The sequence below is a fragment of the Artibeus jamaicensis genome, unplaced genomic scaffold (genome assembly GCF_021234435.1).
Source record: "Artibeus jamaicensis isolate MK-2021 breed Jamaican fruit bat unplaced genomic scaffold, CSHL_Jam_final contig_477, whole genome shotgun sequence".
Taxonomy (NCBI): domain Eukaryota; kingdom Metazoa; phylum Chordata; class Mammalia; order Chiroptera; family Phyllostomidae; genus Artibeus; species Artibeus jamaicensis.
This window is the reverse complement of record NW_026521854.1, coordinates 6,437,196-6,446,814: the sequence shown is the minus strand read 5'-3', so window position 1 is coordinate 6,446,814 and position 9,619 is coordinate 6,437,196. Positions and strand designations below refer to the sequence as shown.

Sequence of the window (9,619 nt, the reverse complement as noted above, 5' to 3'; positions counted from 1 at the left end):
TGACTCCGGTCACAGTTGGGGAAGTTCGCCCCTGCGCAGGAAAATCTTTGGCCATTAAAATTTTTATCAATTCGGTTCCGGACTCCGAGAGTGTGTATTTACCCGCCGATCGTCTACAACAATGACAGAAGTAGTGAGGGTCTCTGGGATTTATCAGGACCTGCATCGGGGTCATGACGTGCCCCTCAGGGCCAGGGCATACAGATGAGATCCAGGGGAGATGGGATTGGGGAAGGTGTCAGAAAAGAGGGAATAGGAAAGAAAAGGTGGGGCGTGAGGGTATTTGCTGCAGGCCCACTACATGCCACACTGGAACTCCCTCCAGCAGGCCAGGGTAGTGGGACACTTGTCTCCATTTAATTGAAAATCTTGAGGCGCTGAGAGGCTCAGATCTCTGCTTCTACCTCTTCCTGAGGCATGGGAGGGACTCCTGCGTCCAGGTGTCACAGTGCCCCCACATGTTGAGTCACAGGCAACTCACACACATCCTGGCCCCAGAAGCTCCCAATCTTCCTTCCACTGCCTCTCCATCCTCCTGGTCCTCATCCACAAACCCTGGAGTTGGCCTTGATTCCTCCTTTACCCCACACCTAATCTGTTAGCTCCTCTTGATGGCACTACTTTCCAAGTGTAACCCACTTCCACCCAGCCTCACTCCCTTCACAACCTCCACCCAATTCAGCCTCCATCATCTCCTGCCTGCATTCTCCTCCCTGGTCTCTGGCTTCCATTCTTTATTCCCCACCCCACAGTCTGTTTTCTCATGTCTGTTATGTCTGTTAACATTTGAGCCAGACACATCCCTCCTCTGTTCGCAACCATCCATGACTCCCAACTCACTCAAACAAAACCAAAGTCTTCTCTTGTACATTGGAAGGTCTCTGCACTCCATTTTTCATTGTTTGTTCAACATCTGTGTTCTCCACTGGACGCTCCTTGGTCTCTGTTCTCTCCATTGGGCATCCCATGCCCCCGATCCTTACCGATGATCTCTGTCCAAACTAACGTCCCACATTCTGTGACCATACTGAGATCCACTCTCATTCCACACTGCCTCTTATACCACGGTACTCTAAAAAATGCATCTCTCAGATATACAACCCCCTTCACTGTGTTTGTGTCCAGGTCACAATTCCCATGGAGTTTCCAACCATTGACTGAGCTCCTAGAGGACTTGGGGCACTCCAACTGTAACATTGGCTCACCATGGTGTCCTTAAGGCTGGTGGTAGGAAACTTCCATACAACCCTCCATGCTTCCTCCCCAAGGGACACATCCAGGGTCTGGATGCAGAGGTTTTTCTAGAACCCAGTAGCCTGCCCACTGTTCCTGCGTGGGTTGGGACATCACATGCTGTAGATGCATAATCACGCACACTCACCACATGACACAGCCTTTTTCTGAGTCCCAGGCTGGAAGCCTGAAGACATGGGGTGGAGGCCCTGGAAGCCAAGATAGATTTTATGTGTATATTACTATTTCTGTTTTATCTTAAAATATTGAGTGGGAAGCTCAGAATCCAAAGCACTTTTTGGGCGCCACCTAATGGCAGATGGCAAAAGTGCAGGCTCCATGCACTTGCCCTGGGGTTCCCCCAGTCTTTGAAGGAGCCCACGTTTTTATGAACTCCACAGTGAGCATTTAGTTTGTGAGCACAGACTTCAGAGACTGGCCTGGCTTCTTGTCCACTGCGAGGGTGAGACTCAGAGGCTGCAAAGGGACTCTCTCTGGCTCTGCCTCAGTGTCCCCCCAGGGTCCTATGCATGGTTGTATAAGGGGTTGTGACCATGACACTGTGAGTTCCACCAGGTGGGAAGTTTATCCACCCCATGGAGATAGCCAAGGTCCTTGTGACCCGAAGGAGGGGATCCCCAGAAGGTGGAGAATTTGCACCCTCGAGGTAACCACCACGCCAGTGCTGATGGTGCTGCTGGGGATGGCGGAGGGTGTCTGCGTGGCTTGGATCCCAGAGCCCACTGTTACGGGCTGACGTGGGGGCAGGGGTTCACTCCTCTGAGGCTGGGCTGGGGCACAGGGGAGCAGGTGAGGAGCATTTAGGGCCTCAGTCTGAGTTGGGTGAGAGGACTCCCCAGCCTAACTTGGGCACCCTACAGAGAGGCCTTGAGTTCACCCTACACCCTCTGTATTGTCTGCAGGCCTCCCAGCTCAGGTGGGGCCCCCTAACGCCCTCATCCAGGTCAGAGGCCGTGAGTTGTCCATGGCACCCTCTTCTCTTTACCCCCACATTAGAGCCATCCAGGGATCCTGGTGGCTTTGCCCCAGACACACCTCCCTCCCAGCACTTCAGCCTCCTGCTGCTCTTGCCCATTGCCCCATGGTGGGGGGTGGGAGTCCTCAGGAGGGGAGACCTGATCATGCCATGTCCCTGCCCTGGAAACTGGGGCCCCAAAGCCCCTACTTTACTGGGGATGATGTGTCAAGGACTCAAAGGCCCGTGGAGGACAAAGCCCAGCTGGGGTCTGGCATGTGGGTATTGATTCTCTACACACACCACTTAGAGTGCCCCACCTCACAGAAAGTTCTGCCACCTTACATATTCTGCCCTCTCCCCACCCCTGGAAGGAGTCAGCCCTAAGTCTTGGTGGGGAAATGAGTACTACAGAAGAGGAGGCGCTGAGTTCCAGGGACTGGGACTGACTTTGAAGCCTGTTTTGCACATGCTTCCCCTGTTTATCCACCATCTGTGACTGTGCACGAACAGTGGGATGCAAGGCATTGGAGTTTACTGCAAAAGCACCCCTGTGTGGTGCTGGGGTGACAAGAGGGGACAAGAGTCTTCAACAACCAAGCTGAACCAATCAGCTTTGGATCTCTGTAGAACGCAGTGGTGGGGGTGGAGGGAGGACACATCTTTTAAGCACTGATGCCAATATTCTGTGTTCACATTCCTGTGCAAATGGGTATTTGCCCTCAACAAACCCTCTGTCTGCTTGACTTAGCAGTGCAGAGGCCTTCCTGGAGGGGCAGATGTGGAGTTAGGCCGTGGAGGGTAGGAAGCAGTCTTTTAAAAAAACGAGTTGGGGGTTGAGGGAGGTGGTCCAGGAGGAAGCACTAGCATTGCCCTGGGGTTGAAACTGCAAGTGTTTCTAGGGGAGTCAGGACAGGGCACAGTGTGGGGGACAGGGGCAGAGTAGGTGGGGCAGCTGAGGGCCTGTGACTGTCAAGGGTCTGATCTGAGTGTCATAAAGGTCTCACTGAGACCACCTGCAAGGTGACTGGAGGTGGGGTGAGCAGAGAGAGCTCCCTTGGGCTACTGGACCCTCAAGTCTGCCCACACATGGGACAGGCCAGGGCGGGAGTGGGGGGAGTATAGTGAGCACCTCAGAGTAAGTGGGTAGCCACCAGGCTCCCTCCTCCCATCTGTGGAACAAAACTGGAATCAAGGGATCAAGGGACAAGCTGTTTAAAAGAGAAACAGCATAGTACCCCAACACTCAAGTTTCTCAGCTGCTTTTTGCTACAAGCAATTGTGACCAGCCTGGGGACTTGCCCCTGAGCCTACCATGTCGGTCACCCCAAAATTTTGAGGGTAAATAGCCATGCCCCTCACTGGGGATGGAACCTCTAGAGGCACACTCCACATGTTCCCCAAGGCCCAGCCCTGGTGCCCTGCTGCTGTCACGTGCTCGTTTGTGTCCCTTGCAGAGCTCCTGTCCCCACGTGCCATCCCGCCCTAGGAATTTCTCCCCATACCCCACCCACGCTTGAATCCTCATCTCAGGGGGGAATCATGGTGGGAGTACCCCAATCCCAGACAAGGCTGGACTGAGGCAACTGGGGAGGAGGTGGGAGGATCTCGGCTCGGGTAGGGGTGGCTCTGAGCAGCGACAGATCGTTTCGTCCACAGAGGCCACGCACGTTTTATTGGTGGGTGCACACTCAGGAAGGGGAAACCAAGCCCCACGACCATGGATCCCAACCCAGCCTTCCTCCTCCAGGCCCCCAGAGTGGAGGGGGCTGTATCCACTGGGTCTTCTCTAAAGACACAGGGAGAAAGGGGGTGAGCCTACGTGACTTCGCCCAGCCGGGCATAGGGGGCGCCAGTGCCACCCCCAAGTCCACTACCGAGGCCAGCTGTCCGCAGCAGGTAGCCGGCGCAGTGGGGGCCCGGGCCGCAGGGGCTCTGCCAGGGGCCGGGCCAGGAGCAAGGGGTAGGGAAAGGTCTTGGGAAAGTCGCCAGGGCCCCCGGGTGCTGGAGAGAGGCGCTCAGACTTGATGCTGACTTGGGGGGTCGTTGGGGAGGCACCGCGCGGTGGTGGACCCTCCTCGCCCAAGCTGCGGCCCCCACTGCAAAGAGAGGAGAAGGGAGAGACAGCCGTGAGCTCTGTGAGGAAAGAAGGGAGGGAAACCAGGAGGTGGCACGTTTTGGGCAAAGGCTCGGCAGGAGGACCTTGGGAAAGGAGGGGGTGGTCATCTCTCTTGGGGCCTCCAAAATAGCCGCCCCCCCACCCCCACCTCCGCCAGCACTCCTGAAGGGCTGAGTGCAGGAACAGGAGTGGCCACCAGGTGTCAGCAGTGGCTAGGGGCTTAGGAAGACGTGGAGAGGCCCCACCGCGGAGCCTGACTAGTAGGAGAGTCAGACAGGGCACTTACCTGGGCTGGGCAGCGGCGGCTAGGGGCCCATCACCCCTCGAGGGCTGCCAGGGGGCCAGGGTAGGGGGCTGCAGCAAGCCCGGGGGCGGAGGGGGGTCTCCAAGGCCATATTCTGGGGGGGCAGGAGGGGTAAACTGAGGCCTCCACTAGCCAGTTTCCAGGTGGTGGGTGGGAGAGTGTGGGCTGTGCAGCAGGCAGGGCTGTGGGGGGCACATACCTGGGGGCCCTGCTGGGAGGAAGGGGAAGCTTGCAAGTGGGGGTCCTGGAGCTGCCGCAGAGCATGGACTCTGCAGGCTGCCATAGAGGCCTCTCTGTGCGGAGAAAGGGTGAAGGGGGAACTGAGGCCCACACTCAGGCCACCCTGCCTGCCCCCTGCAGCCCTGACACTCCTTTCCCTCACTCACCGAGGTGCTCAGTCCCCCTCGGCCCCCTCCCAGGCCACCAGGCAGGTCTGACCTCCGTCCATCAGCTGTCAGGTACAGGGGTGGTGGTGTCTTGCTGGCAAGGTGGCTCGGTGAGAAGAGAGGGTGGGCCAGGCCTGTGGAGCAGGAGACCCCCAGATAGGGGGCAGGCAGACATGTCATCTACTGAAATCTCAGGTCCAGAGGTGATAAACACAGCCAAGCAGGGCTAGAGCCAAGGTCCCCACCCCCATATACTCCCCTGGGACACTTTCCCCTGCCTCTCCCCTCCGCTTCTGCCTGAGCCTCATGCTTACCTGGGGGCCCAGCTTTGGGGGCTGCTGGCCGGAAGGGGGATGGGCGACTCTGGGCAGGGAGGGCCTCCCCAAGCCCACTGGAGTCACAGCCTGGTGGGGGCAGGGCCCCATATACCATGTCTGGGCTGGGCATAGCAGGGGCTGCTGGCTGAGGGCAGAGAGGACAGAATTGGTTGGAGGAATGAGGAGGTGAGAGCATCAAGCCCAAGACAATATCCCAATGCATTCAGGGCCAGTCTCCACCTTACGGAAGCCCTCACTACTCCTCCCTGTGGCCTAATCTCACATGGCTGGGCACGCCTGTGTCTGGATCTGTTTCTCCTCAACAGCCAAGCCCAGGGCTGCAGCTTCTCACTCAGCATAGGCCTCCCAGGTGTTTGATGAATGAGAAAGAAGAGAAAGAAAAGAAAAGAAAAGAAAAGAAAAGAAAAGAAAAGAAAAGAAAAGAAAAGAAAAGAAAAGAAAAGAAAAGAAAAGAAAAGAAAAGAAAAGAAAAGAAAAGAAAAGAAAAGAAAAAGGAAGGAAGGAAAGAAAGATTGAAAGAAAGAAAAAAGGAAGGAAGGAAGGACTATTGAACTCTTATTCATCCTTCAAAGCCCTAGCTACAATGCCCACTCCTCCAGGAAGCTTTTCCTGCCTATCCAGACAGAGACCTACCACTAAACTCTAGGCTTCCTGGCCCTTTTTCAGTCTTAACCTTGACCATATGTGCCTAGGAGATGGGGAGAGGGCCACAGTCATGGCAAGACAGGGAGTCACTTACATAGAGCCGGGGCCGGGGCAAGGCTGGATCACCCCCATCACCTGCCAGCCTCCGCAGCTTTTCTCCTGGCCCCTCAGGTCCCTCATCTGACTCTAGCTCTGGTCCATCGAGGCCCACACCCCTCCGCTTCAGTGTCTGCAGGGAGGGAACATAACGGTAAAACTTCTCCCATCCTAGCCAGGAATCTGATTGTACGGGTGAGGGGAGAGACCTACCCAGCTCTGTGGGTGGGGCAGAGTGCAGGTTCAGCCTGTCCCAGTAAAATCCCATTGACCAAAGCCCCCAGTGAGTGATCTGGTAAGTTTCAAGTGTGTGCAAGAGAGGGACTGTCCTGCCCTGAAACCAGAGACCCACCGAGGCTTGCTGGCACTGTCCCAACACTCCTGAATAGAACTCCTGAGATACCCAGGAGGAGTGTCCCAACACTCTTCCTGGGTATCTCCATTCTGCATCTACATCAGGGGTGTCAAACTCATTTTCACCGGAGGCCACATCAGCCTCGCGGTTGCCTTCAAAGGGCCAAATGTAATTTCAACTCCTTAACTGTTAAGGAGTAGTTACATTTATACAGTCCTAAAATTACTTCGGCTCTACACCCCGATCTACATATTACTCTAGAGCCTGCATGCAGTAGGTGCTCAACAAATGTCAAGGAACTGAGCACCTGAGGACAATTTTATAAGATTTCCTCAGCTACCTGAGACCAGTGACTTGCATGGTCTTGGATTTCAGTGAGGTCTGCTTGCTCCACTGCGCCTTTATTTATTTTCTGTTCTGTGCTCACCAAATGGGTAACAGGGTTAAATGAGACGATGCGTGTGAGGGGCACATAGTGCAGCCATCCATGTGCAGTGACTGATGTTTTTATTTCTACCATCCAGGTAACTACCCCAGAGGGACACTCCATCACCCCCAAACCTGCTGTAACTGGCAGCAAAGCCAGATTGCAACACTTTTGTACAAACCAAGAGTCCCTAGTCTCTGAGCCAGCACAGTGTGCTGGCTTCATGGGCTCGGGAAGCAGGGCCCGGGGTACCTCGAGGATGTCGGTGTTGGTGCGGCTCTCGTGGGGCTCACTGTACTCCGTGTACTTGAGGAGCACACGGTCCATGTCCGTGCTGGCGTACTGGAAGAGGCGGTTGGCGCTGTTGAAGATGATCAGTGCGATCTCACAGTCGCAGAGCACGCTCAGCTCATAGGCCTTCTTCATCAGCCCAAACTTCCTTTTGGTAAATGTCACCTAGACCCAGGACCCACAGGTGAGCAAGAGAAGACAAGGATTTGAAGTGGCATTGGGGAGGGGCCTAACAGTTTCCTGAACACACCTCATGATTCTGTGCCTCTGCACAGGCCGTTCTTTCTGGCTGTACAAATCACTTGTCAATCTGGCAAACTTCTACTGATGCTTCAAAACCCAGCCCAACTGACCTCCCCTTTGGGATGTTTTCCTCGGCCTCCTAGGCAGAGCCCACACACCCCCCCTGAGCTTCCCCAGTTCTGTGCCTCCCTCTGGTCCAGCCCTCTGAGTTGAGTGTGTTTGTGTCAAGTTCCATCTCCTCTGTGATCAGGGCTTCCATAAATCATGAAAGTGAGCAAATGCTATGTTTCAAAATTCAGACCTGGCATCAGGACTCATTCCCCTACAGTTCCTCAAAACGACCAGACCTTTGCCCAGGCCTCGTCCCCCGCCAGGAATGCCTTCCCACAACCACTGTTCCACCCAGTGAACTCACCTGCCGATTCCTTTGGTCCAGAATGCGTGAGATCTGTATTTTTTTCCTCCCCATTGTCCTAGGCTGGGCAGAGCACCGTTGGTCTGGGGGAGGAAAAAAAGAGGATGGAGTGTGTGGGTGGATAGGGGGCCCAGGCAACCAGCCTTTCTTCTCCGCTCCACCTTCCCCGGCCGGCTCTGAGCTGAGGTGACGGGGAAACCCAGGTAGGCTGGGCCATCCCACACCGCCCGTTTTCAGCCAGCCCAGAATGCAGTAGATGCCCAATGAACAGCTTTGCACCAATTCCACGTGAGGACAAGGCTGACCCAGAGCTAAAGATGGAGGTACAGATGCTCCTGTCCCAGCATCTAAAAAATCACCCCCGGTAACTGTGGTACCTGAGGAAGACTGACCTCCCTGGACATCCACCTGTGCAGTAGGGGTGACGGTGTTGTGTACTGCTCATTCTTGTTGGGGACAAAATGAGCTAACCTACACCTGCCTGGCACATAGCAGGTGCCACATATGTGCTACTTTTAGGAATATTGGCAACAGCCTAAAAGCCCTCAACAGGCCAGGTGAGAGGGACACCCGATGCAGCCAGCACTCAGCAATCCTGAGCCTTCGAAACTGCCTGGGCCGCTCACCGGGACCTTTCAACTCATACAACACACAAAAGCCCCCCTGCCCAACAAGATCAAGGGCTGCAGTCACCCACCCCACCCCGGCAACAAACAAACAAACATACATTTAAAAACTGCACTGAGTGTGGAAAAAAGACTAAAAGGAAAAGCTTGTTATGAGAGACACCATCTGATGGAAATTTACAGGCTGGTGTGGCTCAATGGATTGAGTGTGGGCCTGCAAACCAAACAACCGAGGTTCAATTCCCAGTCAGGGCACATGCCTGGGTTGCAGGCCAGTTCCCATCAGGGGACACACGAGAGGCAACCATAAACTGATATCTCTCTCCCTCTCTTTCCCTTTCCACATAAATAAAATCTTAAAAAAAAAAAAAACTGAGGTGCAATTCACACACGAAATTCACCATTTTAAAGGGCACAATTCAGTGGTATTTAGTTCACTCACAATGTTGTAGAACCATCACCTCTAACTAGTTCCAAATTCTTTTCATTCCCCCCAAAAGAGACCCCATTCCCATGAGCAGTCACTCCCCACCCCCTCCCGACGCCCCAGCAACCACTGACAGTTCATGTAAATGGAACCATACCAACGCATGACTCTTTGTGTCTTTTTTTTTCATGTTTTAAAGAATTATTTTAAAAATATACCTTCAGACCTGGCTGGTGTAGCTCAGTGGATTGAGCTCGGGCCTGTGAAGCAAAGGGTCACCGGTTCGATTCCCAGTCAGGGCACATGCCTGGGTTGCAGACCAGGTCCCCAGTTGGGGACACGTGAGAGGCAACCACACATTGATGTTTCTCTCCCACTCTTTCTCCTACCTGTCCCCTCTAAAAATAAATGAATAAAATATTTAAAATATATATATATATACCTTCAGGTGATGATATATTTTTTAAAGATTTTATTGATTGCCCTGGCTGATGTGATTCAGTTGGTTGGGCATTGTCCCCTGAAACTGAAAGGTCACTGGTTCGATTCCCAGTTAGGGTATGTGCCTGCAAACCAAACTACGGCGGTTCAATTCCCAGTCAGGGCACGTGCCTGGGTTGCAGGCCAGTTCCCAGCAGGGGCACTTCAGGAAGGCAGCCAACTGAGGTTTCTCTTTCACATCAGTGTTTCTCTCCTTCTCTATCTCCCTCCCTTCCCCTCTCTCTAAAATCAAAAATA

The 9,619-nt window shown here is 54.1% G+C and overlaps 2 protein-coding genes across 2 annotated transcripts in view; both read right to left on the bottom strand.

Annotated features, from left to right (window-relative positions):
- Window positions 1–3,865: 3,865 nt before the first annotated feature.
- Window positions 3,866–9,619, bottom strand: part of MEF2B (myocyte enhancer factor 2B) — a 19,646-nt gene continuing 13,892 nt past the window's right edge. Inside the window, exons 4-11 of the mRNA XM_053668102.1 lie at window positions 7,829–7,911; window positions 7,132–7,335; window positions 6,096–6,230; window positions 5,333–5,480; window positions 5,019–5,152; window positions 4,832–4,925; window positions 4,615–4,726; window positions 3,866–4,308 (exon numbers count right to left, since the gene is read on the bottom strand). Coding sequence (XP_053524077.1) covers window positions 4,083–4,308; window positions 4,615–4,726; window positions 4,832–4,925; window positions 5,019–5,152; window positions 5,333–5,480; window positions 6,096–6,230; window positions 7,132–7,335; window positions 7,829–7,911 — 1,136 coding nt within the window. The 3' untranslated portion in view covers window positions 3,866–4,082. The remainder of the gene's footprint in view (window positions 4,309–4,614; window positions 4,727–4,831; window positions 4,926–5,018; window positions 5,153–5,332; window positions 5,481–6,095; window positions 6,231–7,131; window positions 7,336–7,828; window positions 7,912–9,619) is intronic.
- BORCS8 (BLOC-1 related complex subunit 8) overlaps window positions 7,829–9,619 on the bottom strand; it is a 26,577-nt gene continuing 24,786 nt past the window's right edge. Inside the window, exon 6 of the mRNA XM_053668110.1 lies at window positions 7,829–7,911. The gene's annotated coding sequence lies outside the window, so the exon portion shown is untranslated. The remainder of the gene's footprint in view (window positions 7,912–9,619) is intronic.